The 17,629-nt window shown below is 40.1% G+C and overlaps 3 protein-coding genes across 3 annotated transcripts; all 3 read left to right on the forward strand.

Annotated features, from left to right (window-relative positions):
• Positions 1-421: 421 nt before the first annotated feature.
• pglyrp5 (peptidoglycan recognition protein 5) lies at positions 422-3,207 on the forward strand. Its single transcript, XM_070543457.1, has 4 exons — positions 422-542; positions 624-819; positions 930-1,048; positions 2,688-3,207. Exons 1-4 carry the CDS (start codon positions 536-538, stop codon positions 2,861-2,863), a joined length of 498 nt encoding a protein of 165 aa, XP_070399558.1. The 5' UTR covers positions 422-535; the 3' UTR covers positions 2,864-3,207.
• Positions 3,208-4,852: 1,645 nt separating this feature from the next.
• foxg1c (forkhead box G1c) lies at positions 4,853-6,266 on the forward strand. The gene has a single exon (XM_070543442.1). It carries the CDS (start codon positions 4,997-4,999, stop codon positions 6,182-6,184), a length of 1,188 nt encoding a protein of 395 aa, XP_070399543.1. The 5' UTR covers positions 4,853-4,996; the 3' UTR covers positions 6,185-6,266.
• Positions 6,267-9,114: 2,848 nt separating this feature from the next.
• On the forward strand, positions 9,115-16,290 carry snrpd2 (small nuclear ribonucleoprotein D2 polypeptide). The gene is made up of 3 exons (XM_070543460.1): positions 9,115-9,252; positions 10,223-10,402; positions 15,910-16,290. Coding segments are annotated over exons 1-3 (357 nt in total). The 5' UTR covers positions 9,115-9,250; the 3' UTR covers positions 16,085-16,290.
• The last annotated feature ends 1,339 nt before the right edge of the window (positions 16,291-17,629 follow it).

Raw genomic sequence — 17,629 nt, forward strand, 5'->3', positions numbered from 1 at the left:
AATATTTTCTGTTTAGTACATGCAACATATACAGTCCTTCAAGGAGTTAAATACATTTAAGAAAGTCAAAGTTTAAAATAAACTTCAACTATTTCTGCTTAAGAGAAAGCTCCTGGCTTTTTATCGAAGTTTAGTAGACACAAACACACACACACACACATTCAAACTGCTCATTTCTCTGCAGGTTTTTCTGAATTGCTAAGCAGCTGCTAACGATTCACCCGTTAAAACCTCCAGGATCTCAAATGTCTGACTGTGGGAAAGAAAACTGTTGCTTTTGTGTTGCTGTGCCTGAGTGGGAAGCTGCATGCATTTCCACTTCCTCCTTTTTTTCTGACATGTATATTCCAAACAGCTGCTTGGGCAACACTTTGCCAAGAACTGGCCAGCAAGACCAGTTGAAAAATAACTTTTTTGCACGTGCAACAACACAGAACAGGAAAGGTGTATTTTCCATGACCCCGCCCTCTGATATAGGACAAGTTCAGCCTGCTGTCTGTTGGGTTTTACAACCAGCAGCAGCTGCGTGCACGTCATGCCAGGTATGGAAACAGATACTGATCACTGACACTCAGATTTTCAAAGAGCTAACTTTTTACAAGTGTCTATTAATTTCTCCTCAGTAAACATTGTATGCAGGCAGCAGTGGGGAGCAGCGGCCCCTAAACAAAAGGAGGCTCTGAAAGCTCCAGCCCAGAGGGTTGTGATCCACCACACCGCCCTCCAAAACTGCAAAGGCCTGGTGGAGTGTACAGAGCATCTACTCAGTATTCAGAGACTGCATATGGATAAAAGGCAGTTTGATGACATTGGGTATAAGTGAGTATCTTGTGTTTTTGGTTTGTATGTTTTTAAAAATCTAATATTTGAGATGTTAAAGGAAGACACGTTCCCTGTTCCAACATTATTTATTTCTTTGTGTTTTTCAGTTTCCTTGTCGACAGAGAAGGCACAGTGTTTGAGGGCCGTGGCTGGGGTGTGGTGGGGGCGCATACCAAAGGACACAATCATGACACCCTGGGTGTTGCCTTCATGGGCAATTTTAACAGTGAGCACTCTTTTTCTTGAGTTACATTCATGAAATTATTCACACAAATTATTAAAATGTATAAAAAGTTATAATAAAGTTAAATCTGCTTTATGTGGATTATTAGGATCACCATGGTAAGTACCAAGTTGATAGCCTGACAAGCCATCCTATATGTAAGTATGTAGTCTGGCCACGGCTCAGTGCTGGGTTTCACTCACGTGACTGCAGTCGCGCAAAACTCAAATGGGGAACAGGAAGTGTTCTGCTCCACTACAAAACAGCGCGATGATGTAAGCGATTTTAGATGAGCTGGCACAGAAAAAAATACATCTTCCTTTAGGTTATGACCCATACAGTTTTAAAATTTTGACTTTAATTTACCCAGCGCTGAAGCGATCACGATAATATTGTGCTGTATGCCTCAAACTTACAGCTATTTTATTATAGGTTGTTAACCTTTTAGTGATGTGGAGAAGCTTTAAATGGCTGTTTTGTTTTTTTCCCAAAGTTGACACCAAAGCCGTTTCAAACGAGAGCTGGTGCTGAGCCGAAGCCATTTTTGTAGTTTTTTTTTCTTTGTCGCAGTTCTGGTACCAACCCCATTCAACAGGGCGTCCGCGGGTCCTTAAAAAGTCTTAAATTTGCTTTTCCAAATTTAAGGCCTTAAAAATTCAGTTTCCAAAGGTCATAAATTACCAAAGACCCAATAAACAAGATTCTTTTATTTTTATAAAAATTTAGTGAATTTCTTGTTAGTGTTCAGCACTTTTTGTGTATGATATTGGCATAAGCGGAACCGTACACATTCAGTTGGTTGTGAAAGGGGACTATTTTAAATGAGCACATTAGATGGTTAAGCTAGTGGGAGCTTGCGCCATGGGGAAGTACAAGTTTAATGGTAACTGGATGGCTAATCCCACATTCGCGACGTGGTTAGCACCGGTTCCAGGCAATAGCTGGAAATTATAGCTTAAATTAAATAATAAAAAAAAGCTTAAATTTGGCCTAAGTGGCCTTAAAAAAGGTCTTAAAGTCTTAAATTTGGCTCTTTTAAAAGTGCAGATACCCTGTTCAATGTCTATCTAAAAACCGTGCTGTGATTGGCCTGACCTAGCATTGTTCAGGCCAATGTTAGATCTGCTGAGGCTGCAATGGAGCACGGCTAGACCAACCTGCAGAGCTAAATCTTTTGCGGTTAGTCTAGACTTCTGAGAAGTATGTTTGCAAAACACTTGGAAAGTTCAGCTAGCTCAAACGTCAGGTTAGGTAAAGTCTCCAAAAATCTAAATTGAATCCGTGATTATGCTTAACTACAATGTCAAAATGCAAGTTCAAACATTTAAAACCCAGATTCCTGTGACCCAGTTACGTTTGAAGTCTGCCTGAGCCGTAGAGCTCCAAATAGACCTGGTTTTGCCCACTTTGTAAGAAAAATTCATTCTTTTTTTATGTCAATTTTGTCTTATTGTACAATGTCCAAATGTCAACACCCTGTTCCCATCAAGCCACAGGTTTATAAATATTTAGTTATGTGAGTTTTTTTAAGTGGGGGGGGGGGGTCCGCCCTTATGCATTAATAACAAAAATAATCCAAAATATTAAAACAACAGATCTGTAAACCAAAGGATTCATGAAGCATATTTTATTATTATTTCAGATGACACACCAACCAAGGAGGCTTTACAGTCAGTCAAACAGCTGCTGGTATCTGGAGTTTCCCAGAGATTTCTTCACTCCCAGTTTGACCTGTTTGGACACCGGGACCTAGGAGACACCGCATGTCCTGGAGAAAACCTGTATGCCTCACTTCCACAACTCAGGAGCCTAACATGAAGTTTTCTGACAGTGTTTTGAGGGAAAACACTTCACAGTCACCAGCACTTCAGGGACCTATGATAAACATGAGTCAACACCAATTATTGTTTGTTTAACTTAGATGAGTTTTTGTGCTGTAAGGCACAGAAAGAGGCCCACATGTTGGCACTTGTGACAGCAGAGGGAGCCATTACAAAGCCCCAGATGGCTGCAGGACCAAAACTTTGCATTTAATTTGAACTGAAATTCTGATTTTGCTCTAAAGTAGCTTTTATTTGTTTAGTTTTCTTTATTCTGTTCAGTGACCAAAGTTTGTTTGCAATCTGATCATGAAATGCAATAAAAACATAACTTGAATCTCTGCCTGTGAAATCAGCGAGCTCTGATGTTATTATAATGAAGTAAAAATTCTAAACTTTTTTTTCATTAAATGTGTTTTTGTAAGTTGAGCTCTCTCCTCCCATTCACTGCTTAAGCCTTGCTGTCTGGATCACAAATAACACAAAGTTGCTCCACAAGATCAACCCAACCACCACCAGACCCAAACAGTAAATTAAAGGGAAAGAAAAAACACATCCACATGATGGATTACACTTTTTGAGCTTGTTCTCACTGCTGTGCCAAAAGAATTCCTAACAAGTTCTCACGTGTACAGAGAGAGGTCCTGTATCAATGACGGGAGGTAGCAGAAAATTATAGTCTAGTTCTGATGTCCTGAGTGAACTGTAAACTAAAACATTAGAAAGCTGTCAAACACAGGCGAAAGCAAAATAAAGTTGTCCTGAATGGATAAAAGTGCATCAATTGTAGTGAAAATAGTTCTTGTCCATCGTGTTTTGTTCTAAGAACACTTTGGGAACTGGAAAGTAAACATTTTTTAATTATAAAAAAATGTTTTTAATTATAAAAGATAGTTTCAATCAGGTGGCATCAAAACTGAACAGTGGCAATAGAATCATGCTTCAACAGAGATGTGAAACATTGCTCTGAATCTGAAATAAATAATCAATTTCCACCTAAACTGATTTGAAAGAAATTAACTCATAATTGAATCAGTCGTTAACAAATTCGTTGTTTTAAGCTTTTTTTCCTCCAAAACATCGGTTCATTGTGAGTAATGAAATTATTTTACAAGCATTATTCAGAAAATCAAAATCTAACGGTTCCTTATTTTATATCCTTCATGTTCATGCCAAAAATGTATTATTAAACAAGCAACATATTTTAATTTTGATCTAAATTAGTCAGAATCTGACCCAACATTTAATTATGTCTAAACGAACAACACGTGATTTGGAGTAACATTCAGTCTTTTCTGATTAGTTTAAATTTTAAAAATAAGTGTTTCTTTGCGTTCCTTTTTATTTAAGGAGCTCTGATTTCTAACCTTTCACATTATAAGGGCCTTTTGCAAGTTTTTTATTCTATTATTTACAATCAAACTTAATTTCGGGTCAGTGCCTTTATTTTGTTTGTTTTACTTTAACCTGTCAGGATCATAAATGCGCTGTGGGAGTTGTTCGTTTTGAAATAACACAATATTAATCTTCACCTGTATTTGTTTCTGTTGGTCCTGCATGCAGAACAGACCCAGACTCTTACTTTCAGTCGGAAGTTTGCCAGGCTATGTGAGTATTGCGCGGAGGAGAGGAGAAGACAAACGAGAGGAAGGTGAGGCCAGCAGCCAGAGGCAGAGGCGCATGTAAGGAGCTTGAGTTTCACATAACGCGGATGTGTTATAATTGCACCTGAGAGTTCACAGATCAGTCACGCAGACTGACAGCAGCTGTCGCTCCAGGTTTCAGCCTGGGAAGTTCTTGTTTTTGGCATCGCGACGCATTCAGTCGTTTGTTTTTGATTATTTGATCTAAATTACTTGTATCTGTTTAATAAAATAGTTTAAAATTGCTAACTAATTCCAGTCTTAATTTTTTTTTATTTATTCTACAATCTGGCCAATGAAACATGCGCAAAACTCCCCTTGAGGTGAAGCAGCGCGTACTTCGGTGCTGATCATGCGCATTTGTTGGCACGCAAGTTTGGTCAGTGCGTCCTTGACTCGTCACCACTTGGAATCGGCACATCCTTTCACTCTCACGGGCGCTTCTGCGATCCGCGGACAGCTGCAGGAGAGACTTGGCTGATTCCACCATGGAGATGGAAGATCTGAAAACTCAGAACAGATTCTTTCACAAGTCTTCGTTCAGCATCAGCAGCCTGCTGTGGAGAAGAGAGGATCTGGGTGAGCAGGAGTCTCCTTCTCCGTCACAGAAACTGCGCTCTCACTCAGAGATGTTCGGTCAGGAGGATAACTTTGAGAAAATGCGGGAAGACTCTAAAGAGTGTCCGAAAATAGATGTCAAGCGAGAGGAAGCTAAAGGGAAAGCGAAGAAAAGCGAAGAAGATGGGGAAAGCGTTAAACCAGAGAAACCTCCGTTCAGCTATAACGCGCTCATCATGATGGCGATCCGCCAGAGTCCGGAACGACGGCTCACACTCAACGGCATCTACGAGTTCATCATGAACAACTTTCCGTACTACCGACAGAACAGACAAGGGTGGCAAAATTCAATCAGGCACAATCTGAGTCTGAACAAGTGCTTCGTTAAAGTGCCGCGCCACTATGATGATCCAGGAAAGGGTAATTACTGGATGCTGGACCCCTGCAGTGATGATGTCTTCATAGGAGGCACGTCCGGGAAGCTCCGGCGCAGAACCACTGCGAGCTCCAGGTCCAAACTCGGTCTAAAAAGAGGAGGAAGTCGACTCATGCCCTCAAACACGGCGGCCAGTGTCACTTTAGCGGCAGCGAGTTCGTTTTACTGGCCGGTGCCACCGTTCCTGCCTCTCCAAACTCCAGTGCGCACCCACCTAGGCGCAGGAGCTTACTTGAGCGCGCAGCCTCGTTTCTCCAACCACGCCGCGTCGGTGGTTTCGCAGCGAGCCCGGATGAGTGCAAACGCAGCAGACACCGACGGGTTCGTGCAGACGCGCCAGGAGATGTCTTACATCGGAGTGAGCTGCGCTCAAACCCGCCGCCATCAGATTGGCGCAGCCTGCGCTGCTTTCTCGACCTCCATCCCCGCGTGCACCCTGCCGCTGTCGGACCCGTGCTCTTTTAACATGATCTCCGGACAGGCCAGCTACTTTTACTCTCACCAGATACCTTGTGCCGGCGCTTTTAGCGCGTGCCCGGAGGAGTGTGCCACATCCAAAACGTCGCCGGGACATTTTTTATCCAAGAGTGGACATTCAGACCTGGGAGGATGCTGTGACTTTCCAAATTACTGCTCTTCAGTCGGTTCGAGCGCCCCTTTGGCATGGAATATAGACAAGTAGATAAAGTTGTTCTTGGGTTTAGAAAAATGAATCAGCCAACAAGGGCTCAAATATCCTCCAAAATAAGAAGTTTGGAAAAATCTGGCAAATACAAGACAACTTCTCTGCTTGCAAATATCAGAAATGAGAATATGCAAGGTATCAATTTGTAAATAAAAATTAAAAATGGCAAATGACGCAATCTGGCCTTAATTTAATATATTGTAGAAAATAGACACATTTATTGAGTATTTAATTTTCCGATTGTAAAGATGCTTTTTTCAGGGGTGATGTCCACTCATTTTAAAGGATGACGTCAAACAAAAAGACAATGAACTGATGCCAAAACATCACACAGCAATAAAATTTAAATTTCAAAGCCAAATTATTGAATTAGTTCAAATAGTTTAACAGGTTTTAAACAGACTGGGGCAAATGACACTAAAACTGATCACTCACTTATTGTTTTTGATTTTTTTTATGTTTCAATTATTAAAATTATTACGACCCGTTTTAATTACTTTACAAGTAATTAAACTATAAATAATGCATTTTAAATGGTGTTTTCATCTAATTAAAGCCTTCCTGTTGTTGATTGTTCCTATTAAATGTTTCACTCTGGAGATTTGAAGCTGCAAACAGGATTAATAAATGGAATCAATGAATTAAACGTTTAGAAGAAAATATATGTTGGAGGAGACGGGAACGTGTGTGTGTCACGTGCGATCCGTTTTGTTTTATTTTGAAGGAGTGTTTGATGCGCGCTGAAAAAATGTTTTGTTTATTATGTAAAACTGTCGCATGAAATAAAATCTTTTGAAGTTATGTTTCAAATTGACTGATTCAATATTTTAAAATAAATCTGATTTAATTAAACTAACTTGTATTGTTTGGTATGAATATTTTTTAAATTACACTGAAACATGTTAATATTGATCAAATTATTTTTACTGCACTGACATTTCCAAACTCGTACACACCCCACCACCCCCACCTCCCCATCCTCCACAGCTACAAATTATACCAAAACATTATATGAAGGAGCAGATTGGGGCACATCTTTGGATGGCTGCCCTCTTTTGTAAACAAAAGCTCTTTTTATTGAAAAGGCATCATCCTGTCACATCCACAGCTGCCTGTGGTTAAAGCAGACAGACCTGGATCAGGTAACTTCACTGTTGGCAAACTCCCTGTCTAGATATGAAGATAACAGCCTAATATTTTCATTGGTGCTGCGAGCAATTGTGCAGAACTATAGGACAGCGAATCAACAGGTATTTGGCTACAGTTAGAAGATACTGTTTGCTGTTTTGTAAATAAGCACCTGCATCTGACAACTGTGCTAATAACTCTAAATAACTTCACCACGTAACATTTTTTACTGATGCTGACATCTGCTGCGATCTCAGAAGCAACTTTGTTTATTGAATAATAACAAACAAATTTCATGGATGTTGTGATATGTTTGCATCCTAATATATTATACTTTTTAAATACAGAGGTCACACAAACTTGCATCCAGTTGATGTAAATTGCTGATAATGACAGATTGTGTTTGCACCAGAGGTTTTTTTTTTAGCTGGAAGACTTAACATTCAACATCCTAGAGACTTTGTTTTTCTATAAACAAAATATTCTGTCATTTTAAATAAATAAACATTTAGATTTGTGCATTTAAATGTTAATAGTTTGATTGATAGACTTGTATCTTGTACTTACTCATCTGATTTAATGCTTGTTGCTCTCTTAATTGGGCCACTGTAGTGTGTTCAGATTAGAGAATGCAGCTCCATCCCATGTAAGGTAACGCTGAGCTCATTTTAGTCTGCATCTCAAGATGCAAGAGTCTAGGGTGAGTGTGCTTGGTAAAGGTATAGAACCGTGCAGTCTGGAAACCAATCCCACTCATTCACCTCTCCCAGCAACACACAGCCTGCCATTATCTACAGCAAGTGATTTCCACAGGTAGATCTGTAACCTTTGGAACAAGGTGGGTGGGTTGAGCACCCATAGGCGTCTGTCTGTCTCTTGCCAGAAAGCCAATCTCTTAGTGTCTCGTTGCTGCCACATATACCCGTTTCTCTCCTTTACACACACACACACACACACACACACACACACACACACACACACACACACACACACACACACACACACACACACACCTTTGCTGTGTTAAACAGCGAAACAAAGGCTTACCTGTTTGGGCTGCAGACTACGGAGAGGTCTGCTTCCTCAGTCTTATTTATTTCCTCTTTACTTTGTGAGGAGAGAGTTTTTGATATAGGGCTGCATGGTACAAATGGTACTGCTTCCCCACAACAAGAAGGTTGCAAGGTTGCCTTTCTTCAAAGTGCATTCTGGCCATGCATACACTGGTTTTCACTGGATACAACAAGAACATTTAGGTTCCATTGTGTCTCTAAATATAAATACATATTTGTTTGTCCCTGTTTGTCTCCATGTGGCCCTGTGCTAGACTGGTGACCCATCCAAGGACTCACCTCTTGACTGATGAGTGCTAGAGTTGGGCATCAGCTTCATGACGTATGAAGAATAAGCAATGACGAAAAAAGAGGGGCTTACCTTTTACACGCTTGTTCTATGCACTGGTTGTGTTGGAACTGTATTGAAGAACTACTATAGATGATGATGATGATGATAGATAGATAGATAGATAGATAGATAGATAGATAGATAGATAGATAGATAGATAGATAGATAGATAGATAGATAGATAGATAGATAGATAGATAGATAGATAGATAGATAGATAGATAGATAGATAGATAGATAGATAGATAGATAGATAGATAGATAGATAGATAGATAGATAGAATTTAGGAAAAAAGTAACTAAGAAAATAATAGTTTCAAGATTTTTACATTTATGGATGATTTTTTTTCCATTACACTTACCGAGCAGAATCTCCGTAACCCGGAAGTTATAGCGAACTGTTTAGAGCGCGTTGAGAATGACCCGGAAGTGTTTTCGTCCACGAGAAGAAGGCAGAAGCGTTGCTCATAAGAATTAGACGGTGGAAACGAGAGAAAAACAGCTTTAAACAGTTTTTATAAACCACCAATCATGTAAGTGTCGTTGATGATGAGATAGCCATTTCGGAAAGTGTCATTTTTTGAGATAGAGTATCAGCTACGAGTCGCAGCGTCTTTTCTCGAATGCTAACATGTTTAGCCTTTTCACTGATGAATGCTAGTTAGCTCACGTTGTGTTGCTTTCTAAACGTGCTATCGCTTTTCATATTTTACTCACCATTAACCTAATATGTACAGGGTAATTACTGCAATAAAATATATGTAGTAGTTACGTTGGTGATCGTTAATGATGCTACGATTGTTTAAATTTTATGTTTGCCAATTGCGAAATATTAGCAGCACGATTAAGGAGACCGGTGTTGAGTCAAATTGTGTTCCCCGTAGATAACAGTTTGACCAACTTTCTAAAATGTGCGTTTGGAGAATGAAATTGTCAGGATATTAGCCTAGTAACGAAGTCGGCTTTATGTTTTTGAAGCATATGAGCTTATTTTAATTCAGAACATCATTGTTAGCGACGTTCTGTCTCAAGGATGTTCCACATGTTTTTTTTAATCAATCTTCTAAGAAATCCATTGCTTGATACAAAAGAGTAAAGGAAGGTTATGAAGAAACTCAGAGAAACAGTTAATTGTTAATGCAAAACTTGTCATTCTAATCTCTTCAATTTTTTTTAACTTCTGATTGCTAACCAGTAAATTAAACGTGTATGTCTGATATTGTTGAATATTTGGCTATTGCTAAAAGTAGCTTGGTGTAAATTTTTTAAAATAAGTTATTAGTTTTGTTAAATGCCTATGGGAACTTCCCCACTCTTCTACTGAGAGATTTAAATTTTAATCTCGGTTAAAGTCAGGTTTCTTGAATTGCATTTAGTTAGGGTGCCTTGTTTTCATTTATTATCTTGTAATCATGTAAGTTTTAAAAGCAAACCGCTAAAAGGACTTGTGACCGTTATCTGTGCAGAAGCAAATGATCTAGTATCGTGTCTGCTTTTGTGTAGGAGTCTGTTGACGAAGCCCAAATCAGAGATGACACCAGAAGAACTCCAGAAGCGGGAGGAGGAGGAGTTCAACACCGGCCCCCTGTCGGTGCTCACCCAGTCAGTGAAAAACAACACTCAAGTCCTCATCAACTGCCGCAACAATAAGAAGCTGCTTGGAAGAGTTAAAGCTTTTGACAGGTATTGAAAGAATTTTCATCTAAAAAAAAACATTCAGAGTTCTGCATCTATGCGAGAAAATTTTACATTTAGCTTTTTATGTTTATTTATTTGCAGACGCTTTTATCCATAGCGACGTACAATTTTTTACTTGTAGGGCATGTTGTGATCTGTAGGGGAAACCGGAGTACCTGGAGGAAACCCATGCATGCATGGGGAGAACACTCAACTCCACGCAGAAAGGCCACAGCCGAGTTTCGAACCTGCAACCTTCTTGCTGCGAGGCAACAGTGCTAACAACTGCGCCACCATGCATTTATGCATTTGGATGGCAGAGTCAAAAAACTTAAAATCACATTTAGGTATGGCTGCCACAAAAGACAATTTTAATAGTAGACTAATCACCAGTTTTGTTGACGATTAGTCAACTAATCATGTCATCATGCATAAAAGTATAGCTTATTGCACCAGGGTGCCCTAATATACCCGATGATAGCTTATCAAACAGCTTTTAGTTAACTTTGTAACCCAGGGGTGCCGGAATCCTGGTCCTGCATGTTTTAGTTTGAACTCCGCTTCAACACACCTGATTTCAATCAGCAGCTAATTAACTGGCTTCTGCAGAGCCTGATGAGCTGCTGCACAGGTGTTTCAACCACTGAATCATGTCTGTTGGAGCAGAAAAAACACAAAACCTGCTGGATACCTGCCCTCCAGGACCAGGATTGGGCACCCCTGTAGTAACCTGTTAATACAAATGCTAAACAGTCAAATGGAGGTAGGCACCTAAAACTAGGGCTGTAGCGAAGCCTCGACGAAGTCGACGGCTCGATTCTAAAAATTTGTCGACGTCAGATCCGGAAGTTGACGCACCGCGCCCACTTGTTGCATCCCCAGGAGTTTGTAAATAGAGGAGGAATCTGCCTGTTTTTCCTCTAGTTTGCCCTCTTCTCCGCCTTCACTAACATCTCCGCCAAATACCGAAGACCCGGAACAATGTCCGTCCACTACTAGATTATTTTCCTGTTTTTCCCCTTCGTCTCCCGGCAACGGACAACAACTTCCGGGGTCAGATGCGCTGCTTCATGTCTATCGCAGATGTAGAAAATCACCGGGAGCGCTTCTCCCTTCATAAAGGAGCTTCTTTCAGACATGAGGAGAGCTGTTTTGGTGGTAGCAGTCTCTCCTCCCTGCTGGTCTGTTTGCTGCCGGGTGTTTTTGGTTTATTTAAACTTGGTAACTTGAACTTTTGGTAAAGCTACTGTTAGCATCTTCGCTAACAGCTTCTTGCATTGGGATAAGCTGTTACGTTTTGGTTTAGAGTTCATCTTTTTTGTGGTGTAGATCTCCCTTTTATTACATTTAGAGTGTTGTGGGTTTTCGGTTTAGTGTAAAATATTACCTGAGTTTGGTTTAACCCGTAAGACCACTCGCCTCACGCACATAAGTGACCAAAACAAAGCAGCATGGAGACACTCCATCTTCTACCACCTCTCAGGCAGCAGCCTGCACTCCCAAGTTCTACACGTCACCAGAACATAACCAACCGCAACACAATAAAAGCATGGAAGGCCTGTAGTGTTTATTCTCTTACAGTAAGAATTTATCAATTTTTTTGAGGAATTTATTTGAGATTTTCTGGTTTTTGTTAATTGTGCAATAGAAAAATAATCATTAGATTAATTTTCTAAATAGTCATTAGAATAGTCGACTATTCGATAAAATAATCGTCAGAATAATCGTTTTAAAAATAATCGTTTACCCCCAGCCCTACCTAAAACCAAAAATAAATTGTAAATAAAAATGGCTTGTGCTCACAAATGTATCCAGCTAAAATAGTCTTTTTTTCCTACACAAGGTTCTTGTTCACAGTCAGGAAAGTTAGCGTTTCGACATGTTCTGGAGAAAGGCTTGCTCTCTTTTGAGATTAGATGTTCCCAGCTGCAGAGAAGATCCGTTCTGACGGGGTAGAAGTGGAAGGAATGCACATAAAAGATTTAGCCAGCTCGGTGTGGCTAAATCTTTTCTGTGCAAGTGTGGGGAAACAACCCTCGTTTTCACTCTGCCATGTTCTAATCTTCACTCAGGTAATGGCAGGACAGGTACACCTCTGTTGCACGGCTGGTCCACACATCAGCAGTCAGGGTCAGACAGTATTTGACAGCTGTGAGGGTCTGCTTTACCTTAACTCATTCGCTGCCAGCCATTTCCTGATCGGTAAAGCCCTTCGCTGCCAGCGTTTCTCGTCGTTTTTACTGTTTTCGTAAGAGTCAAAGAGCGTTGTGCGCTAGGATGATGTCGACGCCAAAATAACCAAAACAAAGCGGAGACTCACCTCTTACATCAGGAAGAATCCGCGTGTTTCGAGCATTATCCATTCTTTCATATTCCGTTGTTGAATTGTGCTCAGCAGAAGCTTTTCCAGTTCGCGCCTCACTTTTTTTTACAGCAGCGGTCCAAAACGATCTAACCCCGGCTTTCCACAGCAGCCGTCAGCAGCACGTCATAACTGCTGATAGGAACGGCTGTGGTCAACAGAACCTTTTCCACAGGAGCCGTCAGCAGCGCGAGTCGGCCGCGTCTCAGGAGCAGCATGTCGCGGCCTTTACGCGCCGGTTCTATTTCCTACACGTGACGCCTCTGAAACGGGTCAAGTTCGACATTTTTGGGGAAGGAAAGACAGGAAATCGGACGCGGAAATGGAGAGAAGCTCCCGAGATTTTCAGAATAAAGAACGTACTGCCTTCCGGTCGCTTTACTTTAAAAAAGGTTACTAACTGTGCGGCCCCGTGAGAAGTTATCACCTAGCTAGCGGTCTCCTTTGTTTTTCAGGTCCGTATTGGCGATTATAAAACGGACAGAATATAAAAACACAAACATTTTGGAGCCATGTTGTAGTTTTCTCCTGCTTGTTGTTGTGTTTACTGACGAAGTCACTCGTGTGACTTCGTGCCCTGTCGGTGACAGCTGCTCCTCTGCTGCGTCGCGTCTCGTGGGAAGGGCCAAGCAGCAGCTAGACGTGCTGCTGCAGTAACGTGCTGCTGACGGCTCCCGTGGAAACCCGGGGTAACACATGGATTTTCTGCTTTCTGATCATGTGATGTGTGACATATGCAGATGAAGATCGGCTTTAGAGCTGAGATGTTTGTTCTCACGATGCGGGGGCTCGTTCCGACGCCCACACAGTAAAAAAAATGCAAATGACGACTTTAGTTAAATGGAGTAGGCAAAGGAAAAAAGTCAGCAAACTTTTTATTTTATCATAAAATGCATCACTTTCTTATATTATTTATTTTGATTGTGTCCAGACACACACACACACACACCCCACCTTCTCAAAGGTTGTTTCAATTTTTTTTTCCATAATTGTGGTGAAGTGGGATTGCTCTGGTAGGTAGTTGTCATGGTATTCTGGGTTGAACTGCTTGATCATCTCTTTAAAACCTTGATCGCCGACCATGGACTGGGGTCTCGTGTCCGTGACCAACATGTTCAAAAAGTCCTAGCCTAGAGCTGAAAGGCAGGAAGCAGCAGAAGGTCGTGACGCGTCGACTAATCATGGCAGCACTAGATTAAAGACAAAGTTAATTAACTAATAAATGTAATCATTGGTTTATCAATTGTAGGGCTGCAACTAACGATTATTTTCATAATCGATTAATCTGTCGATTATTTTTTCGATTAATCGGTTTGTTATTGTTTAGCTATTTAACCTATACAAGTGATGAATACATTTCAGTTAAGAAAAAGAAAAACATAGGAGAATTGTGCAGTTGACTGCAATCTATTTTATTGCACATGAACACAGTCAGCGGTGTAAAATGAGCTAAACAGTGCAAAATATCAGTCCACAATAATTTTTTGGCATCAAAATATGAGAGGTAAATTCCATAAAAAATAATGTAGAATCTAGAATAGAGTTTGTAAGTGGTATGCATTGCTGGGGGGTGAGTGTCTTGTTCCCCATGTAGTTGTCCATCGTTGCTTGTTTTTTTTCTGCATAAGAAACACAAATAGACTGAAATAAGTACACATATAAAATAAAGCAGCACACACACTACAACACTAAATCAATATTATATTATTTGAATTAATTAACAATATACAGTGATCATTTATTTTGACAAAAATGTGTTGTGAGGCGTTTTACAGTGTTAGACAGTAAAACAGCCTTTTAATAGTAAAAAATGACTTTCTGAATTTCTCCTGTATTTAAAAACTGAAAGCGTACATCTATGCCGCGTTATATTCACCTGGACACAGCTCGTCTGTATATTTTTCACCGCGGAGTTGTCCTTTTTTGAATGAGGAACATAGTTATGGGTTTGTGCCGTTTTTCTCTTAACGAGAACATTCTTATAAACAGACGTGCTAAATTTGGCAAGCGCATGATACACAACACGGAGATTCACGATTGCATTTAGTCAATCAGAAGTAGAACACCGTAGACTGACGCGGCAAAGAAACATGTTTAACATCCACTATAACGAACTCAGCTCCCAAATTTGATCTGCGTTAGCTTGTTTATTTTCTGTTACTTACCGGATTTACCGGACTTTCCTCTGCTGCATCAGCCCCCACGTTTTCGTCTCAAATGTTCACTTAGGGACGTCGTGCTTCCGTGCCATGCTAGATGGTTTTTGCATATTTTGCATGTCACCCGTCTTTTCATGGCATCTAGAGTGAAGTGCTCCCATACTCGTGAGGTTTTGTCCGGGTTTTCTCTTCAGTTTTGTCGCTTCTATTTTTCTTCCGTATTTCTTCTTGTTCCGCCATCTCTCACAGCAAGATGCACGTCAGTAACGTGTTACGTCATGAAAACCAAGGGCACTTATTGGCTCGTTTCTTCTTCTACGGCTCCACTGGTAGATCAGTGGCTCATTACTGCCACACACTGGCGGCAAATTTAACAGCTTGTAACCGATGTCAGATTGTGGTAAAAATAGACTTTATGCGGTAAAATGTGATTATTAAACAACTAATCGATGACTAAAAAAGTTGTTAACTATTTTAATAATCGATTATAATCGATTAGTTGTTTCAGCTCTAATCATTTGTGTTCGCACATCATTCCTGTCTGAGCAACCTCTCGAACATGCTAAGACTTAATCTTTTTTTATTAATGTAATGAATAAAATCATAATTAAAGTATATTATTATCCAAAGAACTAAATCTGTTTAAGTGCTGTGTTTGCATTTGATGTGCATGTTTTGCTAGTTATAGTATATCTGTTTATCTTGTACATTCATTGTGCAGAAATCCAGAATTGAAGGCTCAAAATTATCTACATTTTTAGAGCTATAATTATGCACATGACTTTTGGTTATTAATTATTACACTTAGCTTTTTTTAATTAAAATATAATAAAAATTGAGCCTGTATTTAATGAGAAAACATCCATAATTTTTCAAGCCAGACATGTCTCCGTGTGCTTTTGCAATATCACAATAGTTTAAATGGTTTGTATGCTGCGTGAAATTTCTTTCTTAAGATTATATTTTGAGATGTATCCCTAATCCTATTTCAGGCATTGCAACATGGTCTTGGAGAATGTGAAGGAAATGTGGACAGAAGTTCCCAAAAGTGGGAAGGGGAAGAAGAAGTCGAAGCCTGTCAACAAAGATCGCTACATTTCTAAGATGTTCCTGCGGGGGGACTCCGTGATCGTCGTACTGAGGAACCCTCTGATCACAGGAAAATGAACTCTAAAGGCATTCAGCTGAACCGCTGTTCAGGTCGAAAGATTAGAAAGCATGCCGTTGCCGTATGATAACTTTCTTATTTTTTGTTTTTGTTGTCACAAACATACCTTTACTTTTTAGACAGAATGTTTCCACTGCTTAGATCCGTACAGTGGCAGAGTTTTTGTCTGTCTTTTTCAATTTGATAATAAAAGTGATGAATAGCTTCTGGTGTGTTACTAGTTTGAGTTTTCCATGTTCCACACTCACACATAACTATGTTTAATTGCTTTTCTTGCTCGCCCAGCATCAGATGTATTTGAGAAAATGTAGGAAGGCATTTTTTTTCCTCTGGTCTCTTCATGTCCCTTTCACTCTTCCCCTGATGGCATCTTGGGTGTCGAGCTTGATTTCAGCCAGCAGCGCTCGACATGCGACAAACTGCCGTTTAAAGGCCCGCTGCATTATTGATGAGACCAGATGTGCTGACTGTCACTTCACACCCTCTTCTCTCCATTTCAGGCTGTTCCTCTGCCGCTCAGCCCCTCCTGACCACTTTGTTAATTGTCCTAATAGCTCAACACTGAGTGTCCTGTTACTGTTCTGCCAGTTGGCATCTAACCCCTGCTTCGGTGCTCTCGGATTTAGTGATTGTAAGTTAATCATAGCTTCAGTGAACTGATTGGTCTTTCTGTTCCTTCTGCCCAATTTTAGGATTTCATTTTGGGTCCTCAAACATTTCACATGTGAGTGTTCCTAATTCATATTCATGCCGTTTTGCTCTAAAGTGTGGACTGATTACACTCTTGACTGTTGGCCCCAGTGAGCCCATAAGGCCAGCACCTGTAGAGTGTGTGTGGGCAACACTTCCTGATTGATTTACAGCATCCAGGTGAGACCTGCCGGAGGGAGGACTTCCCAACAACCAGAGCCAGGCTCAGCTCTAAAGTGTGGATGACGGCAAACCTGCAAAACTGGTCAAATATTATTAAATTAGTGCTTAAGGCAATTCATGAAGAAGTGTTAATGGCAAAAGCCTGAAGTTTTGACAAATTGCAGCAGAAGCAGCCCAAGGACACGGCAGGTGCTTAGGATGCACTGGTTACCAGAAGGCCTCCAACTCTCACCTTTTTATGTTGAATTTCCCTTTATTTATATGATTAAATAAAACAAAAAATTCCTAACTTTTCTCAAAGTTACAACTGTGATTTTATGGGGAAAAGTCATATAAAGCATCTTTAGTTTAAAACAATCCTAATGAACACTTAATAGTGCTAATATCTCTGTGTAACGTCTCTGCTCTAAAACATACATAGATTCTTAAAACATTTTAAGATGATTTATGGAATACATGTCATTTAATTAAGACCTTAAACATCTTAGACTGTAAATATATTAGGAAAATGCTCAAACTAAATAATGTTTCTGAAGTTCTAGTTCTCTTATTCGACATAAATTTACAAAGGACATTGTTTGGAACATTCAGGAATAAAAGCCTGACCTCTATCGGGGGAAGGAAATTGTGTAGGAACCCTTGTTAAATCTTTAGTTTTGCACTAAAAAAAG

Source organism: Nothobranchius furzeri, chromosome 13 (assembly GCF_043380555.1).
Source record: "Nothobranchius furzeri strain GRZ-AD chromosome 13, NfurGRZ-RIMD1, whole genome shotgun sequence".
NCBI classification, from domain to species: domain Eukaryota; kingdom Metazoa; phylum Chordata; class Actinopteri; order Cyprinodontiformes; family Nothobranchiidae; genus Nothobranchius; species Nothobranchius furzeri.

Coding starts and splice junctions, on each gene's coding strand:
- pglyrp5 (XM_070543457.1), top strand. Junction 820..929: donor TTTGATGACATTGGGTATAA/GTGAGTATCTTG, acceptor TGTGTTTTTCAG/TTTCCTTGTCGACAGAGAAG. Junction 1,049..2,687: donor CTTCATGGGCAATTTTAACA/GTGAGCACTCTT, acceptor TTATTATTTCAG/ATGACACACCAACCAAGGAG.
- foxg1c (XM_070543442.1), top strand. CDS start 4,997: ATGGAGATGGAAGATCTGAAAACTCAGAACAGATTCTTTCACAAGTCT.
- snrpd2 (XM_070543460.1), top strand. Junction 10,403..15,909: donor AGAGTTAAAGCTTTTGACAG/GTATTGAAAGAA, acceptor ATCCTATTTCAG/GCATTGCAACATGGTCTTGG.